Source organism: Sminthopsis crassicaudata, chromosome 2 (assembly GCF_048593235.1).
Source record: "Sminthopsis crassicaudata isolate SCR6 chromosome 2, ASM4859323v1, whole genome shotgun sequence".
Lineage (NCBI taxonomy): Eukaryota > Metazoa > Chordata > Mammalia > Dasyuromorphia > Dasyuridae > Sminthopsis > Sminthopsis crassicaudata.
The window spans coordinates 526,107,972-526,123,068 of record NC_133618.1 but is presented as its reverse complement, the minus strand read 5'-3'; the positions used below and the strand labels follow the sequence as shown (position 1 = coordinate 526,123,068).

The 15,097-nt window shown below is 32.6% G+C and overlaps 1 protein-coding gene across 2 annotated transcripts in view; it reads right to left on the bottom strand.

The window, feature by feature from the left end:
- UNC13C (unc-13 homolog C) overlaps positions 1–15,097 on the bottom strand; it is a 744,253-nt gene that overhangs the window by 535,577 nt on the left and 193,579 nt on the right. Inside the window, exons 3-4 of one of the 2 annotated variants that reach the window (XM_074294550.1) lie at positions 7,240–7,262; positions 6,585–6,646 (exon numbers count right to left, since the gene is read on the bottom strand). In XM_074294550.1, coding sequence (XP_074150651.1) covers positions 6,585–6,646; positions 7,240–7,262 — 85 coding nt within the window. The remainder of the gene's footprint in view (positions 1–6,584; positions 6,647–7,239; positions 7,263–15,097) is intronic. The other variant, XM_074294552.1, reaches the window with a different exon arrangement.

The window sequence follows — 15,097 nt, the reverse complement described above, 5'->3', positions numbered from 1 at the left end:
AAATAGGAAGTTTTTTGGTCCTAAGCTTCTATTCACTATCTGTTTTTGTATTTATTCTTGGTCTTCAAAGACCAATACATATCTCAGGTGAGCCTCCCCCAAAACACATGAAAAAAGTACTATAGATATGACTAGCCCTGTTTTACAGATTCAGAAAATGAGAAATAATGATTTTAATTGAGTGCCCACATGCCACTATAAGTAGTATCAGAGGTGGATCTGAATCCATGTCTTTCTGACTTCAAATAGTTCTATTTGGATAGTTCTATTAAATATTTGTTTTTTGGAAAGTAGATAAAGTCTATGGTTGAACCTCTACTTAATGCCTTTCCAAAACAGTAGAAACTGTCTATGTTTATGGCATTGCCCTTGAAAAAGTAAGGGTGAACACTACACCATGGAAACAGGACTTTCATGAAGTCTAGCTTCTATCATTCTAAGGAAATGATGATAAACACAATTAAAACTTTGGGTATGTGATCAGCAAAATAAGACCATTACAAAAAGCCACAAATCAGAAAATAAAATATTTCTAGAAATTGCAAAAGGAAATATAAGACTATCATTCAAAAGTAGTAGCAACCAATGTCTCTAAAAGCCTACTAAATTGTTAGAAGAAGATGTCTTCTCCAAATAAATGAATTTCTGTTCAGTGTCATCTAAAGAAAATGGAAAATACTTTATAGGTACAGGAGTTACATTTTCCCCATAAAACTAGCCATAAGTCTCAAAACAGTGAGTTTATAGTCTAGTGGTTAATATTGCTGCAGTCAGGCATTCTGGTGGGAACCAGTGAGTAAATGCTATAATCAAAGAGAGTGAGTACATCCCACTCACAAAAAGGGAATGCACAAAAGGGAAATGGTAACATTTCAATAGTAATGAAGTCTTCTACATTTCCCTAAGGTGGGTCAAACTCCATGACTGTAGAATTAATTTTATATCTAGAAGAATTAATTCTGAAATATTAGTTTTCCCCTATTCATTCACAAAAGCTGGATGTCCAAACCTCCCCCAATGGATAGTTTAAAATAAAACCTTAAAGTCTTGTTACCTTAAAATCAATATTCATAATCAGATGTTAGGGTTCATTAATATTGCAGAAATCCCCATTGTTCAAAAGACTTCCCAGTGTTAAACAGTACTATATAATCCATGGCTCTTTGCCTTGCGTTTCAGACCTAATTATACTCATGGTTGCATGAACATTACTGCCAGAGATTGGCTGATTTGGAGAAGCAAAGTAAATTAGAAGCAAGGCTAAAGCCAACTTAAACCTCAATAAGGAGACAACTTGATCATGGCTACATTTACATAACAACAAATATAGCCCTGACAGATGCTACTTTACCATAATATCATTAATGCATAATCTGTGAATTCAATCTCTGAATTTATAATTTCAGGGAAACCAACTATAATGTTACTCAATCATGTTGATCTCATTACTTCAAACATTATGCACATGGATCTAGGGGTTCTAATAACACCATTTCATTTAATACATTTTAATGTTAATTGTGTAATTTGTGGTCTTTAAAGAAAATACATATGTCAGGTGAGCCTCCCCCAAAATGCATGAAATAAGTACTACAAATATGACTAGCCCTGTTTTACAGATTCAGAAAATGAGAAACAATGAAGTTAACTGAGTTGCACACATGTCACTATAATTAGTATCAGAGATGGATCTGAATCCATGTCTTTCTGACTCTAAATTCAATACTTTATATGTCATGGTTCTTCAGGTTTTCCTAGGAGTAAATAGTTGTATTAGTCACGGTGATAGATTTTAGTATCTTTTTGATCCTTTTGATGTAATGTCTTTCCTACATTTTACCTTTATTCTTGATACTTTACAAAACTTTATATGCTTAAAAAGATTGCTTATAAAGATGGCAAGAAATTTTAAATGTTACATTCAAGAAGAAAGATTATAACTTCTTTCCCCATCAAATACACACTTAGCTTTATGCCATATGGTCATTATATTGTCACATAACAAGAGAGAACTTGCATAATTTTATTTAATTCAAGTAAATATCTATTCTCCCTGGATTTTTGCAAATTAAAAAAAAAAAGACATAAATATCTTCACAAGTGAATGACAAAATGCTGAACATGTTCAATATCAGCAGGAAGTGAGTGTAGATCATAACATAACATTCTCACTCTTTTTGTTGTTTGCATTTCATTTTCTTATTCATTTTCTTTCCTTTTTGATCTGATCTTTCTTGTGCAGCAAGATAATTATACAAAATGTTTACATATATTGGATTTAACATATATTTTAATATGAATAACATATATTGAAGTACTTGCCATTTAACGGAGGGGTGGGAAGAAGAAGGGGAAAATTTGGAACACAAGGCTATGCAAGGATCAATATTGAAAAATTATCCATGTATATGTTTTGAAAATAAAAAGATTTAATAATAAAAAATAAAATGTTGAACAGAACATAAAAAACTGAGTACAGAGATACTTACTACAAGCCAACTTTGGTCTATTATTATGTGAGTCCTGTCTAAATTAGTTTTGAAATACCTTGATTATCATAATATCTGGTTAGCATAGTAGCACTTTATCAATAAGGATATCAGTAAAAGCTGTCAAAAACTTTTTTGAAATCACAGCATACTTTGCCTGTGGCATAGTCCTCATCAAATAACCCTGTCAAAAATAAGATTAGTGACTTGTTCTTGGAAAATTCATGGAGGTCTTAGGGTTTGTGGCTCCTTTTATGATATTCACTAGAATTTTTCCAAAAACACATGCCAAATTTACATGCCTATAGTTTGGAGCATCTTTCCCCTTTTCCCATTGTTAGGTTCTTCCTGGAACTTTTGTTTTATGGAAACATCAAGGCTGGGATTTCTTCATTCTCTTCCCTGGGCTGTTGCTGACTTTTTTTTGAACTTAAAAATCATTCCTGAACCAGATACCTTAGGACTCCAATTTTATTTTAGTTTTTTTTTTTTAAATATTGTCTGTCATACACATCAACTCCTAAGCTCCTTGAGGGCAGGAATTGTTTTTCTTTTTACTTATATTTGTATCCCAGAGCTTAGCTCAATGCCCAGCACATTGTAAACACTAAACAAATGCTGGCTTTGTTCCTCCCACCTTTCCCTTTGAAAACCAAAGCATTTTTTTCCTTCTTTCCAATTGGGTAGTACTTTGTCTGATCTTTTTTTTTTTTTTTTTTTAATTTTTCAGTATCAGGGACAGTAGCTCAACAATCTTATTGACCAGTTCTTTTACTACTATTGGATATAGTCTTTTATCATCTCTTGATATCTCTTGAGTTTCAATTTTTTATTTTATTTAATTCATTCTATAATTAAATTCTAGTATAGTCAAAGGCTACTATTTTGAGAGCAGAATTAAAAATAGGGAAATCTTCTACCAACAACCTTAATATAGTTCAGAGAAGATGAGCACAACCTCCCCCATGGGGCACTGACCACAAATGCCTAGGACAAGAAAAAACTTTCTAAATACATATAAGCATGAGTTCCTTTTTAATATAACAGCTGACAGTGAAAGTTCTCCCTCTTACCCCACATATATACATACACAACACCAAATTCAACACATCCAGAACTTTATAGATAAGGACACTCATTTCTAACAACAAAAATCTCAACTGATCCATGTTTTATCATGTGTTGCTCATGTTCATGTCTTCCCTTTTCTTCTACAGAATATTCGTTTAATATACTAAGTACTTTTTGTAGATTTCTTAAGATTAAATAGGTACCAATGGATTATGTGAGCTGTTGCCCCTTGCTTTTGCAACATAACTGACTTTCCTCCATTTTTAATTGTATATGTCTTTGATGAACGTATATGCCCATTGCTTTTCACCAGCAATGCTTCATTGGAAATATGCTGCAGCCCATTTCCACCTACCATATTTTTTAACGTTGCTCTTTGGGTGATGTACAACTCTATTTCTTGAGAGATTAGGATTCTTTGATTCTCTGCCATATAATATCACTAGAAAAATATCAGCAACAAAAATATGGATCTTTGTTTCTGAGGTACCAAAATTCAAGTAAGCACACTAAACACAGCCAAAATATCAATTTCCTGAGGAGAAAACTAATTCAGTCACAAGGTCTACAATTAGAAAGAATATTAGATATCATTTAGTCCAATCTGCTCAGTTTATAGATGAGGAAATTGAAGATTCAAATACAACTCTTTTGTTTCCAAATCCTATACTTCAGTTAAAGAACCAAGACAGCTCTATTATATGACTTTAGTAATGGATTCTTTGTCAGTCTTGAAAGTTAATTTTCAAATGAGTAATGAAAAGGGAAGGAGAACTTTTAAATGGTATGAAAGAAAAGAAACATGGGGTGCAGCAAAAGAGAGAAGTGGCTAAGGGAAAGTAGATTTGTTTCACAAATTTTGACACCTAAGAGAAACCAAATTTCAATTTTTAACATTAATATTTTTCTGGCAATATTATATAAATAAGTCATAAAACCCCAGTATCTGAAGAATAATAGTTGTATGTCACCAAAAGAGCAATGGAGAGATGTATAGTGGATGTAAATTGTAAATACCACCAAAAAAGCGCATAATGCTTGACATAACCAGAGACATAAAACTAGAAAAATATAGAGTACAAGTTTCCTACATTTAATAGGTGTATTGCCATGGAGAAGTTATTTAATCTCAGTCTGTCTCAGTTTCCTCTACTATAAGTTGGGGATAATAATAGCTTCTACTTACTAGGGTTAGTATGAAAGTCAAATTAGATCATATTTGTCAAGCTGTTAGCAAGCAATTAAATGCTCACTCCTTTCCTCCTTATATCCCTCCCATGTAATGAGAGTAAACAGGGCAAGTTTGTATTTTACATATTTCACAAGAGAGGAAACTGAAGAAGTCATTTGACACCCCTGCTTCTCTGAGTTCTATAGTAGTTAGAGGCACAACTGAGATCTTAGCTAAACTCCTGGTTCACTACTCTTTCAAGAACATTACCCTGCCCGGGGCAATATATGTATGACACATCTGTTTTTATTAGAATCACTTTGGGAAATGGTGCCTGACTTTTTGTTAATCCGCTGATGAATAAAACAAAAAGATCTTTTCAACTTGATCTTAAGAGAGTTTATTTCATATTCTGAAGTCTAGAACTAGTATATAACCTCAGGGTTTAGCTGAAATGGCCATTGGATCAAAGGACTTTCTGAAATCATCATTTTTTTTTTTTTGGGGAGTTGGAAGCACAATCCCAAACAGAGACTGCCAATTCTTTCCACTTTAGAATAGAAGTAGCATGGAGTACAAATGCAGCACTTCCAAAAGGGCCACCTTCCCCCAGAGCCACCTGGTCACACTTGACATTATTTTTGCAACATTTTAATTAGTATCCATGGGTCAAGAAGAGATGTTGCAGTAAGACTCCACATCAATAAATAATTGAACAAGCCCACTAGTTCTTTAACACTTGAACATAAAATGTATTTTGTAAATAGCAGAAGGCTTGAAATAATCAATGCTATTTAGAATCTTACATGCAAATATTGAACTTTGGAATAAACCAAGTCTCCCCTTCTCATTCTGTGTTTTCCTGAATGACAATGATTATTTAGTAATGGATCTGTGAAGGCAAAGATGGGACAACTCCATCTACCAAAGTGGATTTATATCTCTAATAGAGTTAGCACAATACCTTATATACAAAGAAAGGATTAAAAAGTTTTAACTTATATACTGAATGAATCAAAAAGCATTTGTCAGGCCCTTTTAAATATTGGACATTGTAAAACTTAATAGATAAGAATTACAAAGTTGTCTGAGGCTCAGAAACATTAATGAGAGGTGATCACAGAACTAGGAGTAGAGGTAGGACATGGAACAAAATATATCCAACATAACACCCTATCAGTCTCTCAATATTTGTTGGGAGTTAAATCAAATGTCTGATTTCATTCCTGTAGAAAACTTTCCTTATGATCACCATTTGCATGGAAAAAATTGGCAAATGGCCTAGAATTTCTAGTTTGATAGAATTTCCTAGGAGTACAGAGTTCAGTGCCTTTGCCCATGGTCACAAAGCTAGTATAAACCAAAAAGAAAATTTGAACTTGTCTTTATGATTCCATGGCTTGCTTCCCTTCTATAAATCACATATATCATACTTTTCCTTTAGACATAAACTTCTTAAACTATAATTGGAACCCCATCTGAAGTGTTGCAACTGAATTTGAGGGTTGTGAAATTATGATTTTTTTAATCAATAAATGTTTGATTTGTATATATAATTATATACTTACATACCTGAAGTCTCATAAAATTTTCTCTGGCAAAAAGGGGTAGGTAGCAAGTGGAAAAAAATTTATGAAGCTCTGTTATATATAACATGCATCTAAGAAGATAAAGGATAATTTTACTAATTATTCTGTCATACTACTTTACTATCTGCATTTAAGTTTACTTCTCAAGAAAATCTAAAATCTTCCAACTCTGCATGTAAAACATTGTCTTAGTAATTCTACAAGGGATACTCCAAACAATTGGAGACTTAGAAAGGATAAGAAAGGCAGTGAAATTACACTTACCCAAATGCTTGGAGCGCACTGAATTGGGAAGCATCCAGACCACTCCCACTTACTATTCGAGCCTTAAATGAAGAATCAGAAAAGGTGTATTTAGCATTTTACAAGTACAATATCTATGTACTGGGGACACAGGTCAACTGTACTATACATGTAACACCTAGGATGACAAATGCTAGGCAGGGTCAGCTTCAAGTCAAAACTACTGCAGTTTTTGTGTGATTAAATGGCTTTTTTGTTTATTTGTTTTGGAGTTTGGGGACAAATAACTGTTAGGATTTTAAAAAGCATTGGGAGAATCCAAGGCAAACAGCTTGTCTTCCCCAATATTAGTTCTGACACAAATTTTCAACTATGTAGTGAAGATTGTTGTTCAGGAAGGGCATGATTAGTCAGACATAAAAACAGATTTTGTATTTGACTTTAGCAGACCCCTACATAGGCAGATATGAAATAAAGGAAGCACAGCTGTGAGAGGCTAACATCTTAATAAATGCAACATATTGGAGAGACACTCAAAGGACAACCAAATGATGGAAAGCTGAGAAACATGCAGATACCACAACTAAAACAAAGGAACCAAAAAACAGGTCAAATATATCACAAACAAACATGGACAATAGACAAGATCCCTTAGGGAAAAAAAATGATTTGAAACCTTTTCATCCACAGAACTGCTATCTGAAAGAGAATCAGGAAAAGAAGGGATAAATGTTAGATGAAAGAATTTCCAAGAAAAAAATCTAAATATATCCATATATAAATGAACAAACTATTATAATGTTACACTCTTTAAAAAATAATAAATAAAAGTGAAAATTATTATACAATATCCCAGGGAACATGAATGTATTGTGCTTCTAGTATATGTATGATAGATAACTTAAGAACCTGAAAGGATGCCAAATGTTTGTAAAATTTTTGACACATTAGGGAATTAAAATTATCTATCCATTTCTGGCATCTCTAGAAGTGTCATAAAATTCATACCAGATTGTAAAGTTAGGGACTAAAGATTTAAATTCAGAAAAAAATTATCAAATGGAAATTAGCTTAGCCCTTTACCAAGGGATATTAGATCTAGTCTCGCCCTAGCATTAACTGTTTGATTTTGAGAAACTGAGGTCCAGAGGGAGAAGTGACTTAAGCAGTATTAAACCAGTATGTAAGAAACCCTCAGTGTAAATATTGGTTTAATATTGGCAATATAATAAATAATTAACAAAGGCAATATTATCAGTTCTCCATAGTTAATTTAACCATCATCACAAGTTATATTTTCAAGATTTAGGTACCTTATACAAACTGAATTTTTAGATCATTTTTGTTTCTACCATGATCAAAACCACAGACTACTCATCTATTTTAGCCAGCAGCATCTGTACTATTGTTTTAAAAATTGATTATATTTATTCATGCTAATAATAAAAGTTTTACTTTTACCTTTACCTGGTTTTTGGTTTCTTTGTTTTAGTTGTGATATGTGCATGTTTCTCAGCTATCGAGTGAAAGGGTAAAATGGGAAGATAAAAACAGTTCTAGTTATTTTTTCTGTTTTTAGCTTGACTTGTGGTAAAATAAATAAGTAAATCTCTCAATCTTTACTCATTAAATATATGCCATAGCAACCATACTTTGGTCTGTTTTTGATTATTGTACAACATGACAAAGTCACTATATTAATATCAGTTTCATGAAAGTACAGGTATATGAAGATTCAGAAAACAATATATTTAGGTATTAATATAACTAGATTTAGGATACTACAATTCAATGCAAAAAAAGTGTTCTAGTCCTACGTCATTTGATTTTGGAGATAATCATTTTTGGAGATAGTTACTTAATCTTTCTGAGTCTTGCTTTCTTTATCAGTAAAATGAGACAATTACATTAAAGTAGATGATTTATAAAAGGTTCCTTCATGTTTGAATTTTTATGCCAATAAATGTATTATAAAAAAACAAATCTCCCTCATTATCTTACATTTTTGTGAATTATGCTTTGCTATGAAACAAAGTTTAGTACAGTGTTCTGGTATTTGGATTAAGTAGTGTATAGTTATATAACACTGAAACCTCAGTCTATCTCATTGGGTTCTTTTCTCTCCTCCATTTTTCTGGCCTTGTGGTATCTCTGTAAGTAAATTTTCTTAGATGGGCTCCAGACATATATTGACCACATGCTGGATTTTTTGACATAAATAATTAGCATCAGAACTAAGATCCAGTGCACAAATTTTTTTATGAGCATGCAATACAATGCTCTGAAAAGTTTTGTGATTAGAAATGGACATATATTTTATTCCTTCATGCAAGAAAACAGCTGATAAATGATTTCCTATATGAATAGTCTATACTCTTCCATCACTCTGCAGATATATTGGGAGATAGCATGGGAAAATAGTCATTAGATGACAATTTTTACTGATCAATTATTATCTCACAAAATAATAAAAAAATGCTATTTAATATCTACAATTCTGAGCCTCAGAGTCATCTACAAAAGACTAGTGGACCAGATCATGATAAGAATTAACATGTATTTGGGGCTTTACTATCTAAAAAGAACTTTCCTAAAAGGAATGTAGTAGAAGATGATTATCTCAATTTTAGAGATAAGAAAAGAAAAGTTTATAGGTAAAACAACTTGCCCATTGTCATTGTTCAGTTATTTCATTCCTGTATGACCCTTTGAAACTCCATTTGGGTATTTCTTGGCAAAAATACTGGAATGGTTTGCCATTTCCTTCTTCAGCTCATTTCACAGAAAAGGAGGAATCTGTGATAAGCAAGGCTCAGGATTACACAGTGAGAAATTGACCTAAGGAACCTTGAATTAAGGAAGTTGAGTCTTCCTTGCTCCAGAATTAGCATTCTATAACTATTCTGTCCCCTAGCTACCCTGACTCGATTATTGTTACATGGCAAATAAATAAGGACCAGGTCCTAGACTATAGACTAGAACCCCCATCTCTTGACTTGAGTTCCAATGCTTTTTTTTTCTTTTTAAAGTTTATTATATGCATTTTTGAGATAGGTGACAATTTTCCATTATATTTTCATTATATACAGAAATTTTATTCTCTATTTCCACACAAAACAAACATGATTTCATATCTATATTGCATATGTATTTTAAGAATACTTACCTCTTTTCCTAAGGGGGGAGGGAAAGAACATCACAACCTTTTTTTTTTTTTATCCAGTAGGTTATTCCTATTTCATTAATCATGTTTGTGTATGATACTGGCAAGAGGCAATATTTTACAGTCATAGCTCCATCTGGCTTTCCTACTGGCACCTCAAACTCAACACATCCAAAACCAAAAATAACATCACCTTTTCCTCTTCCCCTGTTTTTTTTCTTCATTTCAAAGACTGTCAGTTCTCTGATATTTTCTCCATTTCCTATGTTTAAAATCTTATCTGTATTCTTTTACTTGTCCTCTCCCTTAATTCTTCTATCAAAACAGAAAGCCCTGTGGATTCTACTTATGTAAAATATGTTACATCCATCTTCTCTATTTCTACTATTACCACATTCATTATCATCTATTTGATTATTTAATACCTTTTTAAAAAGTAATTGTATTTACTTATATTCTCTCTTTGCTCTAAGACATTCTTTATGTTCCCTTCATACCAAAACTCACTACTTCTAATATTCTGGTAATGTCACTACTCTTTTCAAAAATCTTCAGTAACTCCCCACTCTTTATCAAGTAAATTTCAAACACTTTCTCCTGGGATTTAAGGTCCTCTATAACCTGATTCCATGCTACCTTTACAGCCTCATTTAATTTTATGCATTCTTTAGTCCTAATGATGTCTTCTCTTTTCTTCCTCATCCCATAATTTTGTTCATGTTGTTTCCTCCTTTTACTGATGGAACTCCTATCCTTTTTTAAATTACATTTTTATTTTTTTTAAATTTATGGAATAAGAAAGCATTTTTGTAACACAAGTAGAATTAAAAAAGGCGATAGCATATGAAACTGTAAATCATTACATACACCTTGCTATTCCTTTTAAATATATAACAAGTTTATCATGTAAATTTCTATTCTTTAAATTTAATTTTAAAAACACCTCCACCATGAAGTTTCCCCTGCTCCAATTTGTGCATAATAACCTTCCATTCAGACTTTACTTAATAGTTTGTTTTGTAACTCTCCAGCGAATCCATAACATGTTATGAAATATTTTATCTGTTTGTATTAATGCACTCTCACATTTTAAACTTCAGGAGGGAAATTATTATTCCTATTCCAAGTTTTATTTTTACTTCAGAAAAAAAATTATAAGAAACATTTAATGAATGAACATTGAATAGACCTACAAGTTCCTAAGGAATAAATTCTAGGTTTCTCTCTAAATCAAGGATACTCCTAAATCTTGTATAATTAAAGGCTTTTGAAGTTGATGGGATATCTTCACCATTATGAACTCGGGAAAATATTACTGTTTTATATTAATCACTTGCAAGCACTTTGTGTTGTTTAACATAATTTATATCAAAAATTACATTTTACTTATTGTCTAAGAATATTCTTAGTAGCTAGAGGAGGTTCAGAGAAGAATGTTCAGTATAATCAAAAAAGATGAAGGAACTTCTGTGAGAACAAATTATTTTAAAAAATAATAGTGTGACTCAGTAATCAGAAAAGATGAAGGTTCTTTGGGGATATAGTTGAAGCCTAAGGTATTGAGAAGTATACATAATTAGAATGGCCCTAGATACATTTAATAAATTCTGAAGTGGTTAAACTATGTTACATCTTAAAGTTTAAAGATGGACAATGCAGTGTGATAAGAAAAATATGAAACTACAAATCAATAGGTATTGGTTTTATGATGAAAAAGGAATGACTGCATTACTTTGGTATGCCATGATAGTAATAAACAAGAAATGTTCCAAGAGATAGTAAATATTGAAGTCATAACTATATTAATGACAGTTTGAATAAATTCTTAGATTATAGGTTCATGATATATTAAGAAGTCACATTTGGTGTTATTTCCATGAAATTATAGAGGATGTCAGCCTTATATAGGAATATTTAGCTTGAAGAAGAGAAGAGTTGGTAGTTAACTTTGAATAGCAGAAGGATTGCCAGTGGAATTATATTTGTTTTGCTTATCTGCAAAGAGAAAAATTAGTGCCATTGAATAGAAGATAAAAGGACTTAAATTTAGGCTTGACATCATAAAATACCGAGGCAGGCATATAGAACATCAGGCCTGCAATTACAAAGATCTGTGTTATAATCCAATTTCATACATTTGCTAAATCTATGACATTGGGCAAATCACTTAACAAGGTGTGCCTCCATTTCCTTATTTGTAAAAGGAGCTAGAGAAGGAAATGGCAAACCACTTCAGTATCTTTGCCAAGAAAACATTAAACATAGTGATGAAGAGTTGGACACAATTGAAATGACTGAACATGAGTTAAGACTTTCTAGCAATAAAAGCAATACAGGATTGAATGGATTGTCTTCAGAAGAAAGGAATCAGATATGGGTCAGATTAAATGATGCTTAAGTCCCTTTCAGTTTTGAAATCCTGTGATTCTTAGAAGTATAGATCCTCTAGAAACATTGTCATGCAAATCTTTCTCATTTCATAAATGAGACACTCAGAGAGATTGCCCAAGATCTTTTCTCTTAAGAAAAAACAAAGCTTAGATGCAAAATTTCCTACTCTAATTCCTTGGAAGATATCTATTCCTAGGTTTTTATGTCACTAAGGAGAATGGAAGTTGACTTATAGTGCTGAGGAAACACTGTGACCATTGTTAGCCCATGCCATCATTTTTCAAAGGACAGAAGTAGTTTCAGAAGCAGAGGACAGTCATTAGTCTACATAGAATCTGTCTGTTCCTGAAAATACAGACTCATTAAGGACCACTCCTTAAGTACTCATTGTGACCTGATGCTGAGGCAACAGCAATATAACAGAAGACATGAGAAACGTCTTATCATTTCCACTAATAGTTGGCCTTTCTAACAGGGATGGATTCCAATAGAACAAAATAGATGTAAAACTGTGGCCCTATGTGAGCATGAACTACCATGAACATGTTGCCCCATTGCTTTAATAACCCTAACTTTATCTCTCTCCCTCCTCTTATATAATGATCTTTGTCTGCAGGCCTATGGGAGGCCAAATTCTTGTGCTCTGTCAAGTACTGCATTGCTTTTATCACTGAAATTCCCTACATACACACTGCCTTGGCATGCACCAAAATGCCATTTAATTAACCCAGTACAACTACTATTATTCTCTTCCTGAATTCTTAGTTCAAGCAGTATAATATAACTACTGAGTTTGGAGATTATGGTTCACAATGTGCCTCATCTACTTAGTTAAGTGGATTTTCCCACAAAGGATCCACAAAGAAATTTCAAGTACTTGACAGTTTGTCTAGAACTATAGACAGAGTTCCCCTCACACCAGCACAAAGAAATTCCTAACTAGAAATTTTGCTTAGACTCTTTCTCACCCTAGGACTTTTCATTACATTTAAGAATTCTCTATTACCTAAAATACCTCAGTTATCACATAAACTGTCCTCTATATTTCTGCCTTTTTGTTGTCATTTAAACTCTCTGTTCCTCAGTTTCTTTCCATGTAAAATAAAAGGGCTGGATCCAACTGCCTCTACTGTCCTTTTCAGATCTAAATCTATCATTCTATGGGCAGGCTACCACTATCTTGCCAGAAATTATTATCATTATTCATAACAATAATTAGCATTTATATAGTGGATTGAAATTTATAATAGAGAAAAAAAACAGACAGAAAGGTGATTTCATGTTATCTTGATTGAATAAGCCCTGTAAGTTAGGGTTTTACAGATGCCAACACCAAGGCTTGAGAGAGACTGAGTGATTTGTCCAAGGTCCTGAAGCTAATATCTAAAGAAAAATTACAACTCAGGTTCTCCAATTCTTAAGTCCAATTCTTTATCTGTTACCTAGCCTCTATCCCTAGCAGGATTCTGCCCTTTCTTGCACCTAAGCAAGAAATCTCCAGACTCACTGGGGTCAATCCCTGCTTTAGCACATCCAATTTATCAATTTTTAATTCTGTTCTTACTATCCCTTTGGAGTTTCTCTGACCTTCAGACATAGAAACAATGGGCTATGATGATAAAGTATAAGAGGTGAATTAACTACTTTCCAGGAGTAAACTGTTCTGTAAAATGACTTTTTTCAGGACAATTAATGGTTATCCAAAAGAAAAAAATTGTGTGCATAGTTTCTTGGCACAAATGTTACTCCTGCTGATTAATGATAGGCACAGGTCCTGTAAAGCACAGAAATAAATAAAGGGGTAGATGAGTTTGCCAATGAATATTCTGTATCTCAAGCTAATTTTTTTTAATTAGAGAGAAAAAATAGCACATTGAACTTATTTGCAAAACAAGGGAGCTACACTTAGTTTCTAATGGCCCTTTCCACTCAAAATTCCATAACCCTATGATTTTTTTTGCCTCTATTCCTGATCCTGCATAATAACAGTCATATGGTATTTTTTTCCTTCTTACCTATTACGAGGTAAATTAAGAGGTATATTATGAGGAAACTTCCTTATCAACACAGATCAAGACTTGTATTCTAACTTACTGCCTTAAAGGAGCTCACTGAAATACTTAGTATTTACGTGATACATCCAGTGTCACACAGCTACTATTTATATGAACCCTCAGTACTCCTTACTGCCAGGCCAGTTCTCTATTCTCTGTCTCACCCTGTTTCCCAAGTGTGTGTTATAACTCTCTTTAGTATCAATCTATAGCACTTAAAATTGTTTTCAATGATCTTTTTTTTAAATTCAATTTTATTTTTAGATCCATATTCTTTTCTTTCTACCTACTTCCCTTGCCCCAAAGAAAAAGTTAAAAAAAAAAGAATATTGATCTATGAATCTACGATAAGGATTCTTAAACTTTGAGGGGTCATGGACTTTTTGGCAGTCTAGTGGTGATGTGGATCCTTACCCAAATAATATTTTGAAATACATAAAGTAAGTATGTACAGTCAAGTAAAATGAATTTCCACACTGCCAATGTCCTCTCCCTCCCCCCTAAAATATTTCAGTATGTATTCTGAGTTTATCACTGCTCTATCAGAAGGTAGGTAGCATATTTAATTGTGAGTTCTCTGGAATTGTGATTGCTCATTGTATTGATCAGATTCCTAAGCTATTCAAAGTTGGTTGTCTTTACAATATTATTATCATAGTTAGACTAGCTGACTTCTATCTCTTGCTCCAGCTTTAAATTTTTAATCTTAAATCTTTTGATTCTTAACTTTATATGTGAATAAATTGAAACTCTGTGAGATGGATTTCATATAGTTATCATAGCAACTTAAATTGATACCAATCAATTTTTGGACACTATCAAATTGATCAAAAATACCTTGATGGATTCAGAGCTTTGACATCTTTTTTTCTTACAGCTACCTGAATATTGATCTAAGACAATAAGATTTTGGTGGTCATGGACCA